This window comes from Megascapheus bottae, chromosome 23 (genome assembly GCF_031878675.1).
Source record: "Megascapheus bottae isolate mThoBot1 chromosome 23, mThoBot2.hap1, whole genome shotgun sequence".
In the NCBI taxonomy this organism is placed as follows: domain Eukaryota; kingdom Metazoa; phylum Chordata; class Mammalia; order Rodentia; family Geomyidae; genus Megascapheus; species Megascapheus bottae.
In genome coordinates, this window is record NC_143531.1 from 20,891,700 (window position 1) to 20,918,789 (window position 27,090).

General features: G+C 44.5%; 1 protein-coding gene and 1 long non-coding RNA gene across 3 annotated transcripts; one reads left to right on the plus strand and one right to left on the minus strand.

Moving 5' to 3' along the window:
* The first annotated feature begins 755 nt into the window (after positions 1-755).
* Rnf175 (ring finger protein 175) lies at positions 756-26,194 on the plus strand. Of its 2 annotated transcripts, XM_090356839.1 has the most exons (9): positions 756-897; positions 5,144-5,181; positions 5,996-6,137; positions 9,603-9,757; positions 11,469-11,576; positions 17,099-17,219; positions 19,927-20,060; positions 24,111-24,212; positions 25,736-26,194. In XM_090356839.1, the coding sequence occupies exons 1-9, from the start codon at positions 835-837 to the stop codon at positions 25,854-25,856; spliced, it is 984 nt and encodes a 327-aa protein (XP_090212965.1). In that variant the 5' UTR covers positions 756-834; the 3' UTR covers positions 25,857-26,194. The 2 variants fall into 2 exon arrangements, with proteins under 2 accessions (XP_090212965.1, XP_090212964.1); XM_090356838.1 differs by lacking the exons at positions 756-897; positions 5,144-5,181 and adding an exon at positions 7,178-7,304 and having other exon boundaries at positions 6,062-6,137; positions 25,736-26,182.
* Positions 17,829-22,015, minus strand: LOC150047417 (uncharacterized). Its single transcript, XR_016539432.1, has 4 exons — positions 21,917-22,015; positions 21,506-21,644; positions 19,447-19,628; positions 17,829-18,023 (listed from the first exon to the last, which is right to left on the minus strand). It is a non-coding gene; the product is annotated as an uncharacterized LOC150047417 (long non-coding RNA).
* Positions 26,195-27,090: the final 896 nt, after the last annotated feature.

A 27,090-nucleotide genomic window follows, 5' to 3' on the forward strand; every position in this document is an offset into this window, starting at 1 on the left:
ATCACAAGTTGTCCAGAGCCCTTCCTGAGATTCCGATACATAGCGGAGGCTGACCTTCAGATGCCCTCACCTGGGTAAATTGCTCTTAAACGCTTCTTTCTCCCCACCCGCTGCTAGGCCCTAAGTTTCCCCCAGTGATTGATTTCCTGATCCTTCCAGCTTGTAGGTTAATCAGCTCCGTCTCCAGTGGCTGGTCCTGAGAGGAGGTGGGGGGTCAAGGCCAGGGGTGAGTGACTTCCCAGGGGGCCCTGCATTTCTCGGAGGACCACATGGGACACAGCGGTCTTGTGGTCTCCCCAGAAGGGAGTGACTCGACTCTGCCAACCCTGGAGAGCCTGGGGTGCGGGAAGAGGGGAGCAGCCGGCCCTGGGGGACGGGGAGCCCCCCCTCCGCAAGGCGGGGTCAGTCTCTCCGGTCTGGAAGAGCACTTGAGCTCTGGCCATCTCATTGGCACTTGTGAAGGAAGACAGGGGAAGGGGGTTCTCCCTCCCCTCCTCCCCTCCTCCCGTCCTGCCCTCTTCACTCACCTCTCCCTCCTCTCACTCTCCGCCCCTCCCTCCTCCTCTCTCCCTCCCCGCCTCCTTCTCTTCCTCCCCCCTCCCCTTCCCACTCCCTCGCCTCCCCACCATTCTTCCTACCTGGCCCAGACCCCCCTCCAACCGCGTCCCCCACGACCTCGGGTTCCGTGGGGCGCAGGGCGGGGCGCAGGACGTTGGCACCGCCGCCCCCCTCCTCCGGCTGAGCGCAGGGCTGCGGCAGACGAGCGCCCCCCGCGCCGGGCGGCGACGCGGAGCGGCCCCGGGCCTCGGGAGACGCCGGGGCCGGGGCCCCGCCATGGCCGTGCGGGCGGCTGCGCGCCGGGCCGCGGTGCTGGAGGCGGCGCCGCCGCCGGAGCAGGTACGGGGGCGTGGCCGGGGACCCCCAGCGGAGCCCGCACCCCGGGCCGCGCAGGCCCCAGGCCCCGCCCGGGTCGGGATCCGCGCAGAGCCATCCTCGCTCCTTCTCTCCCAGAGCGACCCCATCCACTCCCGGGCCCCGGCCCTGCCGGAGCCCCGGGCGCGCGGCCTGGGATCTCCCGGGGCGCCTGCCCGCCGGCCGGCCGGGTCTTTCCTCGGCGGGTCTGGTCGGGACGCGTGCGCGCGCTCCGGGACGCGCCGGGCACCTCTCTCCCCGCCCCGGGGTGGTCGTGGCTCCGCAGCTGTGCTAGGGTGGATGGCTGGCATCCGTCCCTGGACACTCACCAAGGCAAAAAGAACTGAGGGGCGGGCGGGCAGGAAGGAGCTGTGGCCCTAAGCAGGCTCCGGGGAGGGCTGGATTTGGAGGAAGCGGAAGGTTGCTCCTGACCGGGGCCGGGCGAGGGCAGGGCTGGGGGGCGAGGTTGGGGAGCCAGGCCTTCAGGCGATGGAGCCGGGGAGAGCTCGGACGGCTGGAGCACCAGTAACCAATGCGTTCAGAGCGTGGTCTTCTCCATGCGCGGCCAGGCAGGTGCTGGCGTTTCATTTTGAACATGGGTCTCTCCCAGGCCCTGGTTTTCTTGTATGCGTTGTTGTTTTCTGCCATTTGCCCACTCTGGAGCTCCTGTTATTTGGATATGAACTCTCCTAGCCAGATTTCGTAATGTTCTCGTAATTCTCTTTCTCTCCGTTTGGTTTGTTGGGGCGGGGGTGGGGGGGCTTGGGAGGTTTAGCTTTTGCATTTTTTCTCTTCTTTTTATCATGGGGCTTGAACTCAGGGCCTGGACACTGGCACTGAGCTCTTTGAATGACAGGTCCACCTCCAGTTTTCAGGTACTTAGTTGAAAATACATGTCCCATGGACTTTTCTGCCAGTCTGGCTTCAAACTTCAATCCTCAGATCTCAGCCTCCTGAGTACAGTGTCTCTCTTTGTTTTTTGGGGGGAGAGGGAGGGGTTGGGGTTGATTTTTTTTTTTTTGGCTCATCCTGGGGCTTGAACTCAGGGCCTGGGAGCTGTCACTGAACTGCTTTGTTCCAAGCTAGGGCTCTACCACTTGAGCCACAACCTCTCTTCTGTCTAAAATTTTCTGAGTAGTTCATTAGTGATGAGTCATAAGACTCATAAGTCTATAAAGACTTTCCAGCACAGGCTGGCTTCAAACCACAATCCTCAGATCTCAGCCTCTTGAGTTGCTATACAGACATGAGCTACCAACATCCAGCTTCTCTTTGACTTTTAAAAATTCTGACAGAGTTCAATTTATTCTCAATCCTTCATATATATACATATATGCACATATATTATACAGTATGTATATAAATTCTATCATCTTGTTTTAATTTCTTTTTTATTTTTCCCATATATTTTTATTGTAATTAATAGAAGGGTTACATTATATTCACCAGATAGAAGGTGCATTGCTTCACATACGTTGATACCCTTTATCATTTCTTGGTCCCCATTTCCCCCCCACCCCCACCCCTCATCTTGTTTTCCCCCCTTGCCTATCCAATTTCAAATAACCAAATATATATCTGATATATATATCCAATATATCAGATAACAAGGTGAAATACTTGAACAATATGAGATAACCAAGGGAGAGCAAAAGAGATGAGAGATAACATAGTACATTAAGGACAACAATCCCTCATTATATAGCTTTTGTTTCTATATCCTTTATCTTGTTTTAATTTCTAAGTGAGTTTATTTCGCTTGTAGTACTTGCAGGAGTGGTAAATGGCTGACCTGGCCACAGACAGACCAGAAAATCTTTTGGGACATAATGGGGCCGATGTGTATATTTCTTGTATGTTTCTCAGAGACTGCCTACATTGCTTTTGTATGGAACACAAATGATATGATAAATATCCAAATAACCCTTGGCAGAAATAGATTGCCCACCCCTGCAAGCATGGCATTCTTGTCATTATGGGTACAGAAGCTTCTCTCAGTCATCTAGTGGCCTTCTGCTGACTGCTGTACTGAGGGTACTACACACTGTTAGAAGCTCTTCCAACCATAGAGAAGGCTGGGCTGGAGCAGACCTACCTGGGTCTGTGCATACAGGAAGAGCAAGGGCTGTCCACACACCAGGTCTTTTCTCTTGGCTCAGATAGTTTCCTCAGGAAGGAGTCCATGCCTGAGAAGTGTACCTGGCCAGCTGCATTCAAGCCAGGGGATGCATAGCTAACACAGCCAGACCAAGAGTGCCATCCACATGGCTGTCCACGTGCCATCCGTCTAGGAATTACAAAGCAATCTGCTGGCGCAGCCTCACCTGCCATCCATCCCAGCATGCCTCTCCCTGGTCAGTGTTCAGTGTCAGTTGCTAAACTTACTGAAAACAAAACAAAACCCTTCTTCAAAAACAGAAAAGATGCTTAAAATGGCAATGTTTGTGTTTCCAAGTTTCTTCTAACATGGGGCAGAGCCCCTGCTGCCTGATCTGGGAGTGGTGTTGCTGAGAGAATGGAGCAGGGCTCCCAGTCTGGAGTACTATGGCCCAGTTGTCCTTTCTCTGCCTGCCCAGTGCCTCTGAGCTCCACTGGTAACTGATTCTCAGTGAACCTCCTTTTATCAGCCCTTCTGTACCCTGTCCTAGGGTTCCCGGAATGCTCTCAATTCTTCCTCCCTTCCTGGGTGTCTTGGCTCTGTCAGCCATTTTGGAATCTCCCACTGCTAGCCCATAACTGCATCCATGCTGTCAGCTTTCCTGGACTACCTGCTTTCCTGCTTCGATGGATTTCCTTCTTCTCATTCTTCCTTCCTGGGGAGTTCACGCCGGGTTTTGTCTTTTGTGCCATCCTACTGGTGTGTGAGGAAGGAGTGAGGGAGCTGCAGACTTGAGTTCTCATGCCTCCTGGAGAACACCTCATTTTGAGTTTTTTAGAAACATCCTGTTATCAGTGATCCTGAGCATCTTTCCACAGATGTATTCCTACTTATAGCTGCTTGGTGAATTTCTCATTCAGATACTCCATCCTTCCGGATATTTACTTCTCCTTTATTACACTGTCAAAGCTCTCTTTATCTTGAAGCCATTATTAACTTCTGGCTTCTCACTTAGTATATTCCCTGCCCATGCAATCTGTCTTCCAGATAAAGTTGCTATCATATAATTCATTTTTATGTCCTCAAAATTCATTGTTCGTTGTTTTAGTTTATCATTTCTGGGTTCCATGTCATATTTAGAAATATCTTTTCTGCTTCAAGATCAGAAAAATTGCTCAGCTATATTTTCTTCTAGTGCTTTTAGGATTTTCTTCCTTTCATTTAAATGTTTGATCCATCTGGAATTTATTTTGGAGCAAGAAATGAGTGTGAATGGATTCAGTTGTACTTTTTTCCAAAAGCCTAGCCAATTGTCCTAGGACCATTTCTTGAACAATCTACTTTTTCCTCTGATTTGAAGTGACTCATTTATCAAGAGAATCAGAGGTACTTGAGTTAGTTTCTGGAGTCTGTTACTTTATCTTCCTATCCTTCAGCCAGTACTGACTGCTTTCAACCGATTCCCATGGTTTTATCATAGACTTCAGAGACTGGTGGGCCAAGTTCCTGTCTTTACTCTTCTTCTGAATTTTCCTGGCTGTCCTCATATGCTGTCCTTCTAGATGAATCACAGGGCCATTTTCATTCCAAAGTAAATATCTTCAAAAATAAATTAGAAAACATTGTCCAAAATGTAGACTTATCCTAGAAATATATATATAGATATATAGATATATATGAAAGCTTAACTAGGGTAGCGATCACTGAGTATAATCATTACTGCAGTCCTCCCCCTCTTCCTCCTCCTTATCACCCCATTTCACTTTTTCTCTAGGAAATAACAATGCTTATTTCTTCCTCTAAAACCTTGAACTTGGAGTTGGTTTGGCATCATTTAGATACCAGCTGGTTTTTAAAGACAGGACTCACACATTAAATCCCAGAAGCCAGCTTGCCACTGCCTCATGAAAAGCCACTTTCTTCCACGCTAACTTGATTGGCAAAATGAAAGTTCAAGAATGGACATTCTCTAACCTAGAAGCAGAAATATTAACAGTGGCTTGATTCATTTGATTTGGTTTGGTTTGGTTGGGTGTAAGCAAATCATTTTATTAGGAATTATATCTCATGAAACGCTTGAATTACAAACGGAGGCAACTTTAAACAGGGTCTTTTTTTAAAAATGTTTTTCAGATTTCTCACACAAAGCTTTCAGCAGATGACACATGGAGGTAAGTTGTATTTTTTTTACTTTTTATTAAAAATTAGATTTGCTGCCCCAAAAAGTTAGATTTGCTTCTTAACCAATCAGGAATGGAAGGAAACTGTGTCTTTATTTCTTCCAAGGAATGATTTTTTTTTTTGCTAGTCCTAGACCTTGAGCTCAGGGCCTGAGCACTGTCCTTGGGCTTTCTCAATGCTAGAACTCTACCACTTGAGCCACAGCACCACTTTGTGCATGCTAGGCAAGTACTCTACTACTAGGCCAAACTCCCTGCCCAATGAAGAAAATTTTTATGAGCTTCTAGAAATCATTCTTATCTCTAAGCTCAGCTTTCAATATTATTCAGATTGTTTCCTGATCTGGTCTGCAGCTTCTTCATTTGATAACTGAGATTTTACCCCATCCGTATTTCCTCCAGCATTGACATGCCCAGAGTCCATCTCCAAAAAGCTGAACTCAAGCAGCAATATTTACTAGACTGGGTAATTTCGTATTATACCTCCTCCAGCAGGGGGCAGCCCTGCGATTTGGTTAGAGCCCTATCAGAAGCACTGGGTTCTCCCAGGCTCTGTAGAAAAGCTGGTAGAGAGCGCATGGCTGGTATACCATTGAGCTGCTGGTTTTTGACTGGTATATTAGCTGACAGCTTCTGTGCTTTAGTCAGTTATCAGTGGAAACCAGAAGCGTTTTTTGTGACAGATGGTCCCACTTCCAGTGAGAAAAATACAGCCAAATAGTCCAAAGCCAGGCATGGTGGCTCAGGCCTGTACTCCTAGCTACTCAGGAGGCTGTGATTTGAGGATCACCTTTCTTGGTTGCAGCCTGCAGCAGGAGAGGATGTACCAGATGCACCGGGGCCACGAGTCCATGCATGTGGAAATGATCTTGATCTTCATCTCTGCCCTGGTCATCGCCCAGGTGGCACTGGTGCAGTGGAGACAGAGGCACGGCCGCTCCTACAACGTGAGTCTTCCGGGCCCTGGATGCCTGCTCCAACTTGTCACCTGCCACCTCCCTACTCTGTGACCAGGCTGAAGAACTGCTTAGGCTTAAGTCAGTGGTTCTCAGCTAGACACAGTTATGCCCGTAGGAGATATTTACTCACTCTACCCACATTTTTGCTTGTCATGACTCCACTTGAGGAAGCGACGAGGAAGAGTAGCAGCTAGCTCTTCACAAGAAAAATTATCTGGCCCAAATGTCTAGCATGCCAGTGGGAGAAGTCCTGATTTAAGAACCAATTTCTCTTTTGTATGTGAATACATTCCACCATGGCCCAGGAAAGGGAGAGTCTGGAAGAGCAGAAACCAGAGGTTTCTGAGTTCCGTCAGAACAGAGCTGTGGTAATAAATAATCCGAGCATGGCACAGGGAATGGTCTGTGCATCTGCGGAAATGTGACTGTGCACACATGGCAGTGTGTCTGCCGAAATCTATTTTTTAATGAGTAAGGCACACATACTCACTTACATACCGTGTGTAGTACTGTAGAATCATCTTGCAGAGTTGAATAGCAAAATCAACTCTCTGGATTTATTTGGAGACAGAAATTTGGGCCAGTGGGATTTCTAAGTATCCTTCATATGCCAATAAATTCCACTTACTTCTTGTTCAATTTCATGTCCATTTTCTTCACTGCCTCTGGGTTGATAGCATCAAGGTTTCCTGGAGTCATTTACTTCTCTAACCTCTGCTCACCTCTGAGCATCCACTGCCTGCTCTATACACACACACACACACACACACACACACACACACACACACACACACAGAGTTGGTTTGCAGCACAAAGGAAACCAGTGTCATAAAAATTCTTTCTTTCCTTTTTAATACTGCATGGTCCATTTGTCATTTTGTGGGGATAAGACAGATGAAAGGTATCTTTATCTTGACCTGACCTGCAATTCTTTAAACATTCACGATGTGCATGGCAACAAGGAGAAAAGAAACATGGTACCTTTGGGCGGCATCTGATTGGTCAGAAAACTCCTCCTGTTCCACTAGGTGGGGATGATGGGATCCAGATGCACAGGCTGCCTTAGCGGTGCTGCAGATGTGTTTTATATGCACATGCCCAGATGGTGACCCTTCTGGCATTACTAATGTGTTCCACATGACAGGCCTCCCCCGGGTATGTATGCACCTCCATTTCACATCACTCATGTGTTTATTTATGAGGCACAGCATTCCTCCATTTCATATGTGGCAGTCACAATTAAAAATGAAAAGGTTTAACTACTCTGGAAATTGATAAAAAAAAAATCTTTAAATTGTAATGAAATGTGGCCTTCATTTCAAAATGACTTCTCATACAATTATTGAATCCATAATGCAAATTTCCTACCTATCTCTTGACATGTTGAGGAGATATGGCGCTGGGTATCTACTTTAAAGATGGCTAAGAAACCAAATATTTGCATCCATAATACATTGTAACGAATTTTTCTTTCTTTTCATTTATGTCCAAAGATTATTTTTTTTCAAAAAGTAGCATGTCTATTCATTGAACATTATTATTGATTATTAATTAGATCCAGGTACCAAGTAAGAATTTTGAGGTCTTCTAGAAATGACCTGTTCTTACAGATTCACAGAGAGAGAACTCATCTCATAAAAATAGTGTCCAACTATACTTCTAATCTATCATTATTTTCTTTTGTTGGTTGTAGGGCTTGAACTCAGGTCCTGGGCACTGTATCTGAGCTGTTACTTGCTCAAGGCTAGCACTCTACCACTTGAACCACAGCTCCACCTTGGCTTTTTCGTGGTTAACTGGAGATAAAGTCTCACCGGCATTCCCGTCTGGGCTGGCTGTGAAGCATGATTCTTAGATCTCAGCCACCTAAGTAACTAGGATTACAGGTCTGAGCCACTGGTGCCTGGCCTGATGAGATATTTTAATGAGTTCTAACTTTTATTATCAATGCTAGGCTCCCAGTAGCGAATGCTGAGTGTTAACATCAGCATTTCTTGAGTCTCAGTTCTAGCTGGTGGGAGAGGTGTTGTATGTCTATAAGTAAAGCTTGCTTTGTCTACTTGTATATATATGTATTTATGCTTGTACATCTGCTCAATGTCATAATTAAAAGTACTTGCTTATTCATCAGCTCTGACCACAGCCACCACTAGGATGGAAAATTAAAGCAATTTATCTGACTAATTCGAGCAAAAGTAAAAAGCATTCCCTTTGTGGGGCACCAGTGGCTCACGCCTGTAATCCTAGCTACTCAGGAGGCTGAGATCTGAGGATAACTGTTCAAAGCCAGCCTAGGCAGGAAAGTATGTGAGACTCTTCAATGAACCACCAGAAAACCGGAAGTGGTGCTGTGGCTTATGTGGTAGAGAGCTAGCCTTAAGCTAAAGAGTTCAGGGACAGCACCAGACCCAGAGTTAAAAAAAAAAAAAAGAGGCTGAGATCTGAGGACCAAAGCCAGCCTAGGCAGAAAAGTCCCTTGTGAGACTCTTATCTCTAATTAACAACTCAAAAACCAAAAGTGAAGCTGTGGCTTTTAGTGGTAGAGCATTAGCTTTGAGCACAGTGTCTTAGGGACTCTACACGGGCCCTGAGATCAAATCTTATGACTGAAAAACAAAAACCAAGAGGGGGATTAGGCCTGCTCTGAGAAGTAGGACTATTGCTTAGGTCACAAAACCAAGTCAGTGCCTCGGTGGCCCACAGCTCAGTGAACTGTGAGACTGGAGCCAGCCAGGTTAAATCACCCTCAGAAGCTTGTGTGCACTCACAGCAGTGGCACAGGCTGCAAGGGACAAGGCACAAGACAGTGAAAGCGTGGGCTCCACACACTGACCACCGGAGAAGGCATGAGTAACCAAAGAGAAGAGACAAGAAACAGATCCAATGGTAGGGACAGGGTGACTAACTTGCAGGGAACACAGGAGCAGCAAGGAGAGGAGAACCCAGGATGAGCTCTGAGGCTTCCATGGTCGCATCTTCTCTGACACAGCTCTGCGCATGCCCACAGGCTGCCCCTTGGCTCCAGGGCTATGTGGTTTTCAGAATTCTTGGTCTCCTTCCATCTTCACCTAAGATAGTCCCCAATGTATCCCCAACTGTTATAGCTATCGGAAGATTTGTTTGTCCAACATCACAATGCCCAGAATAGCTTCGTTCTGAAATAAATGGAAGGAGGTGTCAGAAGGTGGTTATTTGGGATCATTTCCCATTTTGATTTCCAGAGGCTGATAACAGTTCTCCCCAGCACTTACAGCTGGCTGGTAAGCCAGCCACATGAAGTAGACCTGGTAAGGAAGATGCGGAACCATGAAGGTTCTAGATATCCTGGATTGGGGTGCATAGTTAGTTTGTCTGAGGTCCTAGGTTCAATCCCCAGCACTACAACATAATAGTAATCATGGCGACACTATGCAGGCCTGGGTCATTGAAGGAGACTGTTCATTTCTCTGACAGCTGGTGACCTTGCTGCAGATGTGGGTTGTCCCTCTGTATTTCACCATAAAGCTTTTCTGGTGGCGGTTTCTGTCTCTGTGGGGCATGTTCTCACTTGTTACCAGTTATGTCCTCTTCAGAGCCACCCGAAAACCCCTCTCGGGAAGAACACCACGGTATGTATTCTGTTCCTTTCTTCCCCTCGAACCCTTTTATTTTCAACACTAAGGAGTATATTCGATTTCCTTTTGTCTGGGGTGGATGTGGGTGGGTTACACTTCTGTTAAACTTCATTTTTTGGTAGCATAATGGTTTGGAGGTTATCGATACTGCTGTTCATCCGTGGAGGTTACTTAATAATGAGGCATACGTAGCTGTCAAACTTATAGCTTCACATTTTTACTGGGGAAGGCCAAGACTGACAGAAGTGAACTCCTACTTCTTTCTGGATTACTATTATTTGCAAGGTTATTTTTGGTTTTAACCCACTGTAAGTTATGTCAGATACTTTAACATAAAGCAAAAGTTGAAAGTCTGTGAAATATTTAAGCTAAAAATACTTAAGCCTGAAAATATTTAAGCTGGCATAAGCAAAGAGTTAACAAAGTTATTTGAGATATGTCAAGACTCTGAATTTCAGATAAACTCAAATGTCCTTGTCTCTGTCCCCTGGATATAATCTATATGGCACATCGGCTATATAATGAGTTGTTCCAGCTACATACAAGGCTTCCAGACACATCAGCTGACTTCAGTAATACACACCCAAATATAGCTTCATTGTTCTTCACGGTTCGTGTCAGATAGCAGGGGGCCATGCATATGCTGCTCATGCCTATGACCCATCTGCTTCAGCTTCCTGCCTGCACAACTCTGCACCCCGAGTCCAGTCTGAGTGCCAAGAGCTCCACTGAATTCTAAAGCAGATCAGGAGGCATGGGAAGAGAGCGATGCAGCAGTGTAATGAAGTCGAGGGAAAAGGAGTCTCCCATAAGAGTAGTGGAGACCCTGACATCTCTATAGACCTTTCCTTCACCACGTACGGTATGTGAGTCAGACCTCAGCTAGATTCCATTTAGAACTGGTAGATACAGTAGGAAGCCAGCGGGAACTGGCAGAGGTCTCTTGAAGAGGCAAGCCCTGGAGGGGCCTCCAGCCCCAACTAGTGGCTCCTCTTCTCCCAGATACACCTGGCTGCAGCACAGAGGGCCAGAGAAGAAGTGAGAGTCTCTACTTCTGAAGGTCAGGCCATCTGTAAAGCATGAAGCTCAGGCTCCACAGATAGGCCACGTGCAGGCCAGGTGGCTGACCCTGCCCGGGTCAACTGCAAGCCCAGGCCCAGCTCTCCCTGAGAGGCTGCTCTCAACCAGGATTGCAATTGCTTGCCTGGCTTATCTATTTTAGTGTCATTCGAGTAGATACAGCTCTGTATTCCACGTTGTATGTTCAGTAAGCAGGAAGAGAGAGAGAGAGGTTCACTCTAGCCATAGCAATGACATAGTGAGCACTTCATGTGTCAGATCTTCTAACACTGACAATGTCTCCTCACGTCATCTTCACAGCAATGTCGGATGCTGTGTTACCGCTATCCACCACTTGGAATTGGCACAGTAGGCCCCAGAACCTCCAAAAGAATAAAACAAAAGCTCTTTAAAAACGAAACTATCAGTAGCACCCATCTATAATTCTTTTATTCTTCTGAACACAAACATATTTACAAAAATCAAGAAGTCACTTGGGATCACAGCTGTTCTAAGAAGTGTTATTGCCTAAAATTTTAAGATCATGAGCCTCAAAAGTATCAAGACATTAAAAATATTCATAGCATTGTTTGGAAAAGACAACATACTTTTCTGTCATATTCTGTATTCTCCCCAATTGTGACAGATTGGTCTACAAATGGTTTCTTCTCATCTACAAACTGAGCTATACCTTTGGTGTCGTGGGCTATCTGGCGATCATGTTTACAATGTGTGGAATCAACTTACTTTTCAAGTAAGTATCTCCACCCCCAAGCACCTGCATGGACCGTTCGCCCAGTCCCAGACCCGCCCAGCTTTAACCCCACAGTGTTCTATGTCCATATTTTTAATAATACTTAGCTCTATTTTCCCTAATAGTCCTAATGATTGGAGAAAATCACTAGAACACCAAGAGGCGAGTTCCTACAAGATAAAATAATTCTTTAACTTTGGAACTTCAAAGAGAATGTGGACTTGAACTATAAATTTAAATATTCAGGGGCTGGCAGTTTGGCTTAGTGGTAGAGTGGTCTAGCATGCACAAAGACCTGGGTTCCATTCCTCAGTACCACATACATAGAAAAAGTTGGAAGTGGGGGCCAGGAGTTTGGCCTAGTGGTAGAGTGCTTGCCTAGCATGCATGAAGACCTGGGTTTGATTCCTTAGTACCATATACATAGAAAAAAAGCTGGAAGTGGTGCTGACAGGTACAGGTAGACCTGTAGCCTTGAGAAAGTCCAAGGCCCTGAGCTAAGCCCAGGACTGGCAAAAAAGAAAGAAAGAAGGAAAGAAAGAAAGAAAGAAAGAAAGAAAGAAAGAAAGAAAGAAAGAAAGAACTAGTAGTGGTGCTGTGGCTCAAGTGGTAGAGCTCTAGCCATGAGAAAGCCCAAGGACAGTGCTCAGGCCTTTAGTTCAAGACCCAGGACTGGCAAAAAAAAAAAAAAATTAAAAGTTCCTTCAATTAAAAGTGGCCCTCCAATGGTGGTGTCTTGATTGAACAGGGACTTTCCCTTCATATGTGTCCTTTCTTCAAATCTATAGAAGCACTGACATCCAGTGAGGTTGCTGGTAGCTTACAATGACTACTGAAAACTTAAAATATAAAATAAGATGTGCCATAGTGTACAATGTACCAGTGTCTATAACAAGCCAATTTATTGGCAGATCTAACAAGCCAGTTAGGCAAGGAAGAAGATTCCTACAAGTTTAGGACATTCTTCCTCTTTTGAAAAGATCTCTCCCTTAATAAAAAGTGTGGGTAGGGGCCGGGAGTTTGACCTAGTGGTTGAGTGCTTGCCTAGCATGCATGAAGACCCAGGTTCGATTCCTCGGTACCACATACATAGAAAAAAAGCTGGAAGTGGTACTGAGGCTCAAGCGGCAGAGCTCTAGCCTTGAGAAAGTCCAAGGACAGTGCTCAGGCCCTGAGCTCAAGCCCAGGACTGGAAAAAAAAAAAGTGTGGGGGGAGGGGAAGGACTATATGCTTCAACTTCTGAAAAGATTTTTTCATTAATTCATTATAACTAAGGCATGGTAGGAAGGGTCCTCAAAAATCTGAGCTTGAGCCAAGCATGGTGGCTCATACCCATAATCCTATTTACTCAGAAGACAAAGATGGCAAGGTGGCAGTTTGAGGCCAACCTGGGAAACACAGTTTACACACATGATGGGATGCCTGTCATCTCAGCTACAGCAGAAAGTGTAAACAGGAGGATCACAGTCCAGGGGCAAAAGGCAAGACCTTGTCTCAAAAATAACCAGAGCACCAAGGGCCTGGCGCAAGTGGTAGAATACCCAGCAAAACCCGAACTTGATTCCTGGCTTTGCTAAGTACTTGTCATGTGAAGCTACCTTATTTTTTTTCTCTAAGTCTCCATGGGAATCATCATATCTATCCCAAACATTTCTTACATAAACATTTTTACATAAGCATTTTATAGACTCCAGTCTATAATAGAATCCACAGCTCTTGTTATCTTGTAGAATTATCTGGTAAATGCTTTAAGAATGCTGCCATCCTCAGCAAGGGCAGCCCAGCCTTGTGGACAGCCGGGTCCTCAAGACCTGCACTTGTCCTCTCGTAAGTCCTGGCTGTGGTTGTCGGGGCCAGGAGCCTGAGCTGGAGCAGACCACCAGCTGGAGGGTCATTCTGAAGACCACATATCTGAGCACTGCCCTGAGGGACAAGGATGGCCTCTGCCAGTTCAAATGCAGTGATGGATTGAAGCCTTTTCCACACACTATGGATATAAATCCTCCCCACCAAGTGTATGTGACATTCCATTGTTTGGCATTTTCTCAATATTGGCATCCTCCCTGACAAAGTACTGCAACTACATGACCAGTGCTATGGAGACTTGTGACCTGAGACCAATTGAAAGGGTCATTTGCAGACCCTACAAAGCTTCATTTATCACCTCAGAATCAAAACTGTGTGGGGTATGGTAGTGAGGCACGCCTGCCCTCTCAGGTGTCTTTCTGGGCATTGCTGCCTCCCTGGTTCTTTGCCTTGTCTTGTGACTGAGGTCAAAACAGGTGTGTGTTAATAGAGTAAAATGTATAGAACTCAGTTTTTACAACCGTATTAAAGTAAATGAGATTGAATATCAAAGGAAAACCCAGCCTGGTGCTTGTGGCTCAGCCTGTAATCCTAGCTACTCAGGAGGCTGAAATGTGAGGATCACAGTTCAAAGCTGGCCCAGTCAGGAAAGTCTGTGAGACTCTTATCTCCAATTAACCACCAAAAAGCTGGAAGTGGAGCTGTGGCACAAGTGGTAGAGTGATAGCCTAGACCAAAAGAAGCTGAAGGACAGCTCGTAGGCCCTGAGTTTGTCCCAGTAGAGCATACCAAAAACAGAGTGATTTACTAGCTAAACAATGGCTCACACTTGTAATCCTACCTATTTGGGAACCTGAGATTTGGAGGATCAGAGTTAGATACCTGTGTGGACAAAACACAAGATACCTTATAAACAAACAGTTGATAACACACGCCTGTCATCCCAACTTTATCAGAGGCTAACTGGGAATATCAAGGTTCTAGGCCAGTCTAGGTAAAAATGTTTGAAAGACACCATCTCAGCAGAGGAAGTAGAAGAGTAGTACATATCTATTATTTTTTTTTGCCAGTCCTGGGCTTGAGCTCAGGGCCTGAGCACTGTCCTTGGACTTTCTCAAGGCCAGAGCTCTACCACTTGAGCCTCAGCACCACTTCCAGCTTTTTTTCTATGTATGTGGGGTACCGAGGAATCGAACCTGGGTCTTCATGCATGCTAGGCAAGCACTTTAACCACTAGGCCAAACTCCCGGCCCCCATATCTATTATTTTAACGACAGCAGAAATCATAAACTAGGAGGCTAGTAACAGACATAGGTTCCAAAAAAACCCACCAAGATCCTACCTCAAAATAATGAGGAAAGGGCTAAAAGTGTGGCTCAGCCGTAGACTGCCTGCTTATCAGCAAGCATAGAGCTCTGAGTTCAAACACATTATCCTCCTTCCTCAAATGTAATTTATTAGGACTGGGAGCATGGCCTAGTGGTAGAGTGCTTCCCTAGCATGCACGAAGATCTGGGTTTGATTCCTCGGTAACACATACACAGAAAAAGTCAGAAGTGGTGCTATGGCTCAAGTAATAGAGTGCTAGCTTTGAGAAAGCTCAACCACGGTGCCCTGGCCCTGAATTCAAGCCCTAGGACTGGCAAAAACAAACAAAAACAGTAGTAAATGTAAGCACACCTTGAGGCAGGCAGTTGAATGGGTGTCTATTACTTATATAGGGACAGGTGCAGGTTTGGTTACAGGCATGAGCCTGGCACTGGTTAATAAGTCACTCAAAGTCAGGTGGCAGTGCACAAGCCTGTAATCTGTAATCCTAACTACTTAGGAACCTGAAGGATTGTAGTTCCAAGCTCTCCTAGGCAGAAAAGACCATGGGACTCCCTCTTCAATTAGCAAGTAAAACTCCAGATCAGAGGCATGGCTCAGTGGTAAAGCATCAGATGTGAGCAAGAAAGCCAAGTTATGGGGTTGAGGAGAAAAAGGAACCCTACTGCACTGCTGGTGGGATTGTAAGCTAGTTCAGCCACTCTGGAAAGCAGTGTGGAGGTTTCTTAAAGAAGTGAAAATTGACCTTCCCTATGATCCCGCCATACCACTCCTGGGCATCTACCCTGAACATCATAACCCAGGATATGATAAGGACACCTGCTCAGCTATGTTCATCTCTGCACTATTCACAATAGCCAGGTGATGGAAACAATCCAGATGCCCTACTGCAGATGAATGGATACATATATACATACATACATACTGCAGATAAATGGATATATATATATATATATATATACACACAATAGAAATCTACATAGCCAACAGACAAGATAAAATAATGGCATTCTCAGGGAAGTGGATGAATCTAGAGTGAATCATGTTGAGTGAGACAAGTCAAGACCTAAGGATCAAAAGGTGCATGGTATCCTTAATATGTGGCTATTAAATCCAAAGAGTACAAGAGCGAGGACTCAATAACTGCATAACCAATGCTATGGACATGGTATTGGAAATATAAACACAACTACATAGACATAAAAATGTATGACTCTATAGACATAATGTTTTATTACATAGATTAATATGTATCTATGACATACAAACCCTCAGCCTAATTTTGCTTATGTTCTAAAATTGAAGTGCCAGTGATTGTATATAGAGATTCCCTTCTTGAATACTAGTTTGTTAAACACGTCATTTGAAATATGATGTAAAAATTAATGTTAATAAATTCTTTAATAAAAAAACAACAAAAAATGCTGCCATTCAGATAACCCACCTAAGACTAACTCAACTAGCATCCTTAGTGAGCCAGTGCATCAGTATATATATATATATATATATATTTTTTTTTAATTTTAGAAATTTATTTTTATTTGCATCAGTATATATTAAAATCTCCCTGGCGATTCGAATCTTTGGCTGAGGCTGGAACTTATTTCTGTAGCCACTCACTGGAGTCACTTGGGGTGATCTTGGGGTGATGTTTTGTTTTTCTAGTCCTGGGCTTGAGCTCAGGGTCTGAGCACTGTCCTTGGACTTTCTCAAGGCTAGAGCTCTACCACTTGAGCCTCAGCACCACTTCCAGCTTTTTTCTTTTTTTCTTTTTGCCAGTCCTGGGCTTGAGCTCAGGGCTTGAATACTATCCTTGGACTTTCTCAAGGCTAGCACTCTACCACTTGAGCCTCAGCACCACTTCCGGCTTTTTGCTATGTATGTGGGGTACCGAGGAATCAAACCCGGGTCTTAGTGCATGCTAGGCAAGCACTCTACCACTAGGCCAAACTCCCGGCCCCCTTCCAGCTTTTTTCTATGCATGTGGTACCGAGGAATCGAACCTGGGTCTTCGTGCACGCTCAGCAAGCACTCTACCACTAGGTCAAACTCCCTGTCCCTGGGGTGACTTTTTATCAACTGCCCAGGCCTTTCTGTGAGTAGTCAACCTTGAAACCATTGGTTAGAATGAGATTGTTCTAAAAAGTTGTTGATCTCTTGCTATGCCTTATTTATCAATTAAACTTCATCATAGATGTGCATGATGTGCATGTAGAGATAGAAAAAGTATGCTCACCACTGAGATTTCACATACCTACTGAGGGTGGGGTATGTACCACCCAAGAATAATGGACTCCCCAGGAATTCTGAATGGTGCCATTTGGGGGAACCTTAAATTGGTTCAGGCACCACAGTCCTTACTTCCCGGTGATATTGTTTTGTGTAGAATCAAAGCCAGGGATTCCATGGAGTTTGGCATTGTTTCCTTGTTCTATGGTCTCTACTACGGAATCATGGGGAGAGACTTTGCTGAGATCTGCTCAGATTTCATGGCTTCTACTATTGGGGTAAGTGTTCCTTTTCTTTGTTTGAAATAATTTATGACATGGGAAAAACGGTTTCATCTTAAAATATTTGCATCTTTTCCTCTGGAATGATTTAAAATATTCTTAGCTAACAAATTAGAAAACACATTTATTATATATAACAGGGAGGAGTAAGTCATCTACGATATCAATGAAACATGGTATTTATTCAGGTCATCATACCTGAATAGGATACTTCTAATTGCTAATACTAAAGAATAAAAGCCCCACCATAAACAAACTCCTTATCTCTGCCTGAAACTTCGCCTAAGGCAAATAAAATTCATATTTGAGAGGCTATGGTATTACTCAGTAGTAGAACTCGCTCTGAGTTGGATCCTCAGCACCAAAAAAAAAAATCTAAATTTGTATTTAATACTATATGAAAACATTTTGGCATCAACAGTAACTCAGTGCCATACTTACCAGAAAGATTAAGTTCTTACAACCTAGCATCTAAAGAAACAAGAGATACAAAATGTATGTTGAAGGTATCCTGATGGTATATTGGTGACTTTATTATTTCAAAATTCCAAACAGTGTGTGTGTGTGTGTGTGTGTGTGTGTGTGTGTGTGTGTGTGTGTGTGTGTGTTCCACACTTTTAAAATTAAAATGATTACAAAATCAGAATGAAATACTTTCAAATTAGATGGATTCCAGACTCAGGCTTTGAGAACATCCCTCTGTGTCTACCATGCACCCCTCTAACCAGTTACAAACCCAGGGCTCTGGATGGCGGTGTTCCATGTCCTCTCCACTTCTTGTCTCTTGATACACAGCCAGATCTGAAATAGGAAAGTCAGTGTAAGGCAAGCGCAAGCTTCTGCACTCCTGGCTCCCCCTGTGTGCATCTAGACTATCAGCACCTCATTGTCTTCCTTCCACTAGGGCTTTCCAGAGCCCACACCCATCCTCTGCAGTGCCATGCTGCAACAACAGGCCCTGGGAACTCCAGGGTCGTGTGTCATGGTGGGGCAGCTGCCTTTCTAAGAAGGTTCAAGGAAAGTCACTCCAGGTTCCAGTGAAGTCCAGGAGTCATGTCCATCTTACCCTACCTCCCCCCGACCCCATTTTCCAAAGTTGTTGTGCTTGTTTATGAGCAGGGGAGAAAAAGAAGTGTTGTGTGCCCTCAGTGGACTAAGAAGAAATTTCAGCTAGCCAAACAACCAGCTTTTCAAAGCCCTCACTTGATCCTACCCCAAAGAGTCCAACAGCCCTCTGCGCTGAGGGCCTCTGTGACCGTGTGTGTGTGTGTGTGTGTGTGTGTATGTGTAGCGAACAAAGGAGGACTGGCCTCCATTCCCAGACTAGTGCCCAAGCCTTATACCAGATCAATTAAGTCAGAATCTCTGGGAGTGAAGCCAAGGCATCTGCTTGGTTTTTAAAACCCTCCTTAGGGGGAAAAAGCTATTAAGCCATCCAAAATCATGGACAAATCTTAAATGCACGTTGCTGAGGGTGAGGAGCGGGTCCAGAAGGGCTCTGTACAGACATGACATTTCAGAAAAGGCCCAACTGAAGCCGCGCAGGCTGCAGGGTTGAAGGAGGGGAGCAGCGGTGAGCAGGTGAAGCTAAGGGCTTTTTATACTCGTATACTTCCTCAGTACGTGACTTTGCACAGAATCAAAGCAGAGGGTCCACAGACTGTATGTTTTTTATGGCTCTCAGATGGAATCATAGGGAAGACATTGCTGAGACCTGCTCAGACTATGCCATAGTGGAGAAATTCTGCTGTTTCACACCAGGATTAGCTTATGTGGCACAGGGTATTTTTCAAAATCCTGAAGAATGGTGTTACAGAAAGGATGAGTCCTCATGCGTGCAAACTCAAAAATGTATTTGGGAGATCAGAGAATGAAGACTGTTAGGAAAGAATCTAATAGTATTACAGACGTGTGAACTAGCCTGATTGAAGGCAGAGGATGTGTTATCCTAAGGAAATCTAGCAGATAAATCACTGCCTTCAAACCTATGGATTAACAATTCTGATATCATTCTACATGTATTCTGAAATTGAGCCACTAAAAAAGAAATGGATATCTGATCACGGAAGCTAGGTTTTCCACAGTCTGAATGAACAATTACAGGCAAGCAAGAAGGGTCTAGAATGCTATACCAAAATGGGACCCAGCTTTAGTTTAATATAGATGCAGATGAACACATACAGAATACTGAGAGATGTGGACATATGCACAGGTTAGTACGTACCAATATATTTCCTTGTGCTGTCTGTTAAGAGGTTGTGAAAGCAATGCCTCCTTCTGCACCCCAATTTCCAGATCTTGATTTCTAATACCTTTCTAAAGGCATTGCTTTCCAGGAGTGACCAGTCTGTGAGTTCCCAGTAAAAACATGGGCGTTTAAAAACAAGACATATGCTTGGATTTACCCTGGAGAGGAAACAAGTAATAGATAAGTCCCAAGCCTTCCTGTGCAATTGAGAAACAATCGCACAAACCCCTTCTCTTTCAAGAAAGGATTGCATGTGAACATTCTGATTAACAATGAATTTCAGGTCCCTTAGAGATTCAGTGGGTTCTTCCTGGAAATCTCAACTCCCCTGCTGTGTTATTCCTACAAGAAAAGGTGGCTCAGGTCCTAACTCAGCTTAGAAATGGGATTAGTCTGCAAGGAACTGGGGCTACACTGCATTCCCTCAATGGCGGGTGCCCTGCCATTTCCTGACAGTTCTACAGCGTCAGCGGGATGCCTACCAGAAGCCTGGCAGACAATATTTGTGCTGTGTGTGGGCAGAAGATCATCGTGGAGCTGGAGGAAGAAGGGCTTATTGAAAACACCTACCAGCTTCCCTGCAATCACATGTATCCTTTCCCCAGCCCCCCTCTCCTCCCTTCTCTCCTCTTCCTTCCCCATCTTCTGCCTTGCTTCACTTCCCTTTCCAAGCCCCACATCTTCCCTCTTCCAGCCAACTCTATTTCTGAGCCTTTCTCATGGGCCTTCCTGCATCATGAACTGCTAATATGGACATTCTCTACAACAATTTCCTCCTCCTGAAAGGTCTCTGAGTCCCCATAAACCATTAATGACTTAAGGGAGCTCCCCGGGAAAATGGTGGAGGCCATAGATGAACACCCAGCCAAGAAGAATCAAGTGAGAAGGATGGGGGTTAAGAATAGGAACATGAAGTAAAGGGGCTGGGGTGTGGTCCATGAGCTCTGTCACTGAGCCAGCCTGGCTTCCATCCCCAAGGGAGGAGCACAGACAGCTGTGAGTGGAGCCTGGTGGTATCTCAACCTTGACACAGTGCACTTGGCCTGGAAAGAATCCAGGGAGCCCATTTGGAGCAGTAAGAGACAGGGAGGTCAGGGCGAAAACCAAGACCCTTCCCAGCTTTCTTAAAAGTCTGAAAAAACAAACAACAACAAAAACGCCAGCCAGCATTAGCTCACACATGGAATCGTAGCTACTCAGGAGGCTGAGATCTAAGGACTATGGTTTGAGGACAGCCAGGGCAAGAAAGTCCATGAGACTCTTATCTGCATTTAACTAGGAAAAGCCACAGGGGAGCAGTGGCTCAAGTGGTAGACTGGTAGCGTTGAGGAAAATAGCTCAAGGACAGCATCCTCCATCATCCTATCCCCTAAACATGCAATAAGAAAATATCTTAAGTAACTAAAAGACCCAAATTAGGATCTTGTTCTTGGACTATTGGGTTTTTCAGCTTCACATAACTGTACAAGGCTGAGGGAACCTGGGGTGATAGTAATGGACGAGCCATGACGTGGAAATGAGCTGCTTTTCCTGGAAACCCCAAGCAGGCCTTGAGAAAGGCCTCGAGTGTACCAAAAATGCTTTCATCAAAACCCTGCACAGGGCCGGGAGTTTGGCCTAGTGGTAGAGTGCTTGCCTAGCATGCACAAAGACCCGGGTTTGATTCCTTCGTACCACATACATAGAAAAATGCTGGAAGTGGTGCTGAGGCTCAAGTGGTCGAGCCCTAGCCTTGAGAAAAGTCCAAGGACAGTGCTCAGGCCCTGAGTTCAAGCCCCACGACTGGCAAAAGAAACAAAAATTAAAAAACCCTGCACAAAGCAGTTCATATTGTCCAGGCATGTGACATGTGGATTTGGGTTGGCCAGCAAAGCATACTTTAATTGGTTCCTAAATACAAACTGAATTGTCACTAATCGTTACTTCATAGTGTAATACCAATCTTACTGCCTTGTCTGAGGTCAAGGCTTAGGCTTTGTGTGACAGCTCAGGCCAGCTGTGCCCGCCCCAGCCCACTGCATGCCGCCTCTAATACCTCCTGTCTCCAAGGGGCAGGGTTCAAGATCCAGCGCTGTTCCACCTGGACAGTTTCCACCACTTCGATTCTGAGTCAGAAAGGAAGCTATCCAAATGCATCTCAAATGTCACGGGAGCCTTCTCTCCCACATTGAAACCTTAATTAAAATGTCAAGAGAAGAAACACAAAGGTATCTCATATGGAATTCTATACTGGCTTTTCAGTATGATACCTCCCTCCCCCCCCCCCAAAATCATTCTTAGTTAGAAATGTTCCAAGTCTGGCCTGAGTTTTAATATGATTTACTTTTCAAATGTTGGCACAGAGCCCCTTCTGCCATTTGCAAATGGAAATATTTTCTCTCTCCACCTTTAAAAGCCCTTAGGGATTGTTGGACATGTGTGCATATGTAATTTAAAATGTAGTCACCTTTAAATTTGCCTTGCAGGGAATATTATTAACGTCTCATTTGAGCATGAGTCATCTTAGCAGAGCACACTGAGGGAGGGATGTAGGGGTGCTTCTGCAGCCATCCTGCAATGTGCGATTTCTTGTCATGGAGACCTGGAAGACGAAAGAGTATGGAAAGATGGTGGAAGATGGTGGCTCACACCTATAATTCTAGTTATTTAGGAAGTTGAGATCTGAGATTCAAAGCCAGCCCGGGCAGGAAAGTTTGTGAGACTCTAATCTCCAATTCATCACACACACACACACACACACACACACACACACACACACACACACACACACACAAAATAGATACTGTGGCTCATCTGGTAAAGTGCTAGCCTTGAGCAAAAAGAAGCTCATGACCAGAAAGAAAAAAAAAAGTGGACATTTATGGCACTGAACTCTATACTTAGCTGGCAGATAAGGCTATATTTTAGGCTTTTTGAATGAAGGACTGCATGGGTTTGGATTTAAATACATTTGTTGCAGTCTGCCATTTTCTGTTAATATATATGTGTATGTATATATATTTAAATGTCCCCAATTTCTCAACATAGTATTGAGAAATTATCTATGGCCTTGCGGATGTGACCCTTCCACAGTCCTCTGTTTAGTAGGGAGGAAACTTCTCCACCAGCCATGATAAATGCGTGTGAGGCAGGCTGATCAGAAGACTATGATCCCAACCCATGATCCCGCGATTGCCATGGGATAAAATACATTAATCAATCAATAGGAGGAACCTCATTATACTCAGTCATTTTGTCCATACCTGCAGTTCTGCAAAAGGTGCAAATATTCATTTCCAAAACCTGCTTTTGAATGATTCATTCAGTAAATATTTCTTAGATGCTTGCTTTATGTGGTGAGGACAGGAAGATGAATAAGACATAATCCCACAGGTAACATATAGAGAGAGAAAAAGGGAGAGGGAGGGAGGGAGGGAGGGAGGGAGGGAGGGAGAGAGAGAGAGAGAGAGAGAGAGAGAGAGAGAGAGAGAGAGAGAGAGAGAGAGAGAGAGAGAAGCTCACAGAATGTCATGATGCCTAGAATAAGTTCCTGGTACTGAAGGAAAACACAGGGTTTATGTTCTACTGTAGAGATAATGCCTAACGTTGGAGAAGTATATATTTATTTTTAGTTATTTATATTATATATCTATAGTCTATTAAAAGTTAAAAAGTGTCAAGAATGAAAGAAATATTTGTAAGCTTAGGTCTGGGGAGGGAACTCAGTGATAGAGAATGTACTCAGTAGATGTGAGGCCTGAATTCAATCCTGAGAGAGGAAGAGAAAGAGGGGGAGGAGAATGGTGACAAAGATATGCTAATAAAGATGGAAGGACGGAAGGAAATGAGGGAGGGAGGGAAGGAGGGAAGAAAGCAGAGAATGAAGAGATGGATGAATAAAGAGAAGGAATGATTTATTTTCAAAATTATTGACATAATTTAAATTTGCCTAAGACAAGTCTGATTATATAGAGAATAACATGTAACTGACAAAAACAGAACTGAGTTGTGTGCTGGTAGCTCTCACCTATAATCCTTGCTACTCAGGAGGCTGAGATGTGAGGGCTGAGGTTCAAAGTCAGCTTGGGCAGGAAAGTTGGTGAGATGCTTACTCCAATTTACTTCCAAAAGGCCAGATGTGGAGCCCTGGCACAAATGGCAGAAGACTAGCCTTGAGCAGAAAGCTTAGAAAAGTGCCTAGAATCTAATTTCAAGCCCTAGGAATGGTGTGCACACCACACACACACACACACACACACACACACACACACACACACACACACACACGGGATTAGAAAGTACTAGTGTGTGAATACCCGAAAACAATGCACACACCACTGGGGACTGGGAGATACGATGATACATTGACACAATGTCAATGTCGTGTCACCAGTTCATACCAGAGGGAAGTGGAGAAAGAACTTGCAAGTAAGGTCAAGAAGTTAAGTAAATGCCACAGAATGAGCAAACTTGAGGCCAACCATCTTCATACCTCACCATCTTGGGACTCCACTGTCCCCTAGAGTCTCCCTAAAGAAGTGTTGTGCGTGTTCAAGGTAAGCCTGGCAGCCATGTCCACCCTGTGCTGCCAATCTAGGATTGCTTCCATGTCACCGTCCTTGCTCGCGTCTGTCTAGAACTTCCTTAACAAGTTCCTTCAGCTTTCATGAATTCTGCATCCGAGGCTGGTGTATTGTTGGAAAAAAGCAGACCTGCCCGTACTGCAAAGAGAAGGTTGATCTGAAGAGGTTGATCAGTAACCCGTATCCTTTCTCAAATGGGCAAATTATCATCTCACCTATTATTAGGGATGTATTCTTTAAGCTAAACTTGCATTATCTCTGTACAGCTACAGTTAAAATCTTCATTATCTCAAAATGACTTATCTGTATTACTGCTCTGGTTAGGAAGTTAAATGCCTTTCTGTCTCATATTTTCCACATTAAGGCATCTAGTGGAAATGAAACTGGATGTTGAAAACCATAAGGAGAATACAAAGGATGGATAGATGCATGCATGACTGAATTGGGGGTGATGAGTGAGGAGATGTAATTTGCCATCACTGGGCAAAAATAGTGAGACTATATCTGAAAAATAAACTAAACCCAAAAGGGACTGGAGGCCTAGCAAGCAAGAAGCCCTGAGTTCAAACTCAATTACTGGGGGTAAAAAAGAAAAACCAGTGATAATGTGATTATCAGTGTCACTTTAAAGACAGTTTAGGTATAAAAGGGTGATTTGTTACATTATGTATTCTGGAGAGAATAAACTAATAACTATTATTCCTAGAGATCCAGTGAAAGGTAAAGTTCCATGTACGAAGCTACCCTTTGTAAAATTGCTATCAGAGATATTATGAATGAGAGCTATTCATCAAAGGTACCAGGAAAAGGTGTGTCTTATCTGATGAACGGATGCTGTCATTGCCATTGTTTACACTGTACTAGAAATTGGACCCAGGATTTTGAGCATGCATAAGCAAGAGCCACCCGTGGCGTTATGCTCCTACCCCAGGTTATATAGACAGAGTTTTTTGTTTTGTTTTCTCCCATTGGTCAAGGGGCTCTCACTCAGTGCGTGAATGCTGTTCTTGAGCTTTTTTGCTCACTTTCAGGTACAGCACCATTTCTGGTTTTCTGGAGGCTAACTGGAAATAAGCATCTAAAAGACTTTCCTGCATAGGCTGGCTTCAAGCCATGATCCTCACGTCGCAGCCTCCTGAGTAGTTAGGATTACAGACATAAGCCCCTGGCACATGGCTTAGTTTCAGCTTCTTTTCAGACAGTGTGGAATAAATAACAATGATAACCATAGTACTATACCAAAAAAAACCCAAAAACATTTGATAGGCTTTTTTTTCCCCTCTCCTTTTGTTTTGGCAGTACTGGTGTTTGAAGGCAGAGCCTTGGGCCTACAAAGCAGACACTAAACCATCTGAACCCTCAACCCATTTTGCTTTTATTATTTTTTGAATAATCTCACTTTTTGTTCAAGCCTCAAGCCTCCTATTGACATATCTTGTAGCTGGCATGATAGTTGAGTAGCAACCAAAAAGATTTGATTGATTGAGGTGGCCTGCTGGCCTCAACCTGAGACCCTTAATCCCAGCTACTGGAGTATCTAAGCTTACAGATGTGAGCTGATGCAGGGCTTTTAATTGAACACAGAGGATGAACAAGAAAGAAAACCCCATTTGTGACATTGTTTATTATAGTTGCAAGTGATATGGATAACTATTTCTATTACCTTGGTTTTCTATCCAACAATTTCCTTTACTGAGATCCAGCTGGGAACGCACACATTTTCTATATGGACAGATCCTAGATTGGCTTCGTTATTTGGTAGCCTGGCAACCTGTGGTGATTGGAATAGTTCAAGGCATTAACTATTCACTAGGGCTGGAATAGTGCAGCAGACTTATACCAGAGCAATGGACTGCGTGGCTGGAATGTTTTAAAATCCTTAGTCCTACATGCAGTATTGATATTATATTTTACTTTTTCTGTTGTGGGGCTTGAATTCTGGGCCTGGGCACTGTCCCTGAGCTCTTCAGCTCAAGGCTAGTGCTCTACCACTTGAGCCACAGCCCCACTTTCTGATATTTAATTTTAGAAATAATCTTAACAGTTCAGAATCCTACAACTAAAAATAAACTAAAATGGAACATTAGGTGTCATCCTAAAGCAAGTTATTTCTGTGGAAATAATTGAAGAGAAGCTGAACAACAGATTCAATCATTAAAAGATGCTGTTTCATCTTTGCTCTTATAATTGCTTTCTGATGTGACACATCTGGTGACATCCCGCCATATACACTGCACCACCAGTTTGACTTTCAATGCTCTGATCTGTGAAGCATTTCAAAAGCTTGCAAAGTGCTCCTCATATGCAACATTTAATTAAAATTTAGTTATGTCAACATTCTAATTAACCCCACTTTACTTTTGCCTGTTTGGCAAAAAACTCAGCGCCTGTGCACTGTCCTTGGACTTCCTTTTTTTACCTCAAGGCCAGAGCTCTGACATTTGAGCCATAGCATCACTTCCTGACTTTTTCTGTGTATGTGCTTTGAGGAATTGAACCTAGGGCTCTGTGCATGCTAGGTGAGCACTCTAACACTAGGCTACAATCTCAGCCAATTAATGACTTCTCTATGTGTGTGGCAGCTTAGTACCACTTCTGTACCACTTAGTACCCTTCTGTACAGTCACTCATAAAGCTCCAGCAGCAGGGCTACTGCTATGCTGAGACTAACACTAAGTTCTTAAGGGAGAATCTCTACACATGCCACATGCGCGCATATAAGCATGCACCACAGCCTGTGTGAAACTTCTGCCCTTGTCTTTTTCACAGTACATACCAGTACCTGAGACTATATCAGCCTTTGTGTTAGGTGTTCTCCACTCAGTGAAGGCAAGGAATTTCATTCATTCTGTGCTCTACTGTACCCATAGCACTTAAAGCAATGCCCAGCACAAAGAGTTTGTTGAAAGAAAAATAATCTGGCAGGAAGAAACAAAATTGACTGAATAGGGGTGACTAACCCAAAAGAACTGGCCCAAGAATGACGTGTTTTAGATTCCCAAAAGCTATTTAGTTCAAATGACTGCGCCTGTGTTGAACAGCCAACAGCAGTAACGAA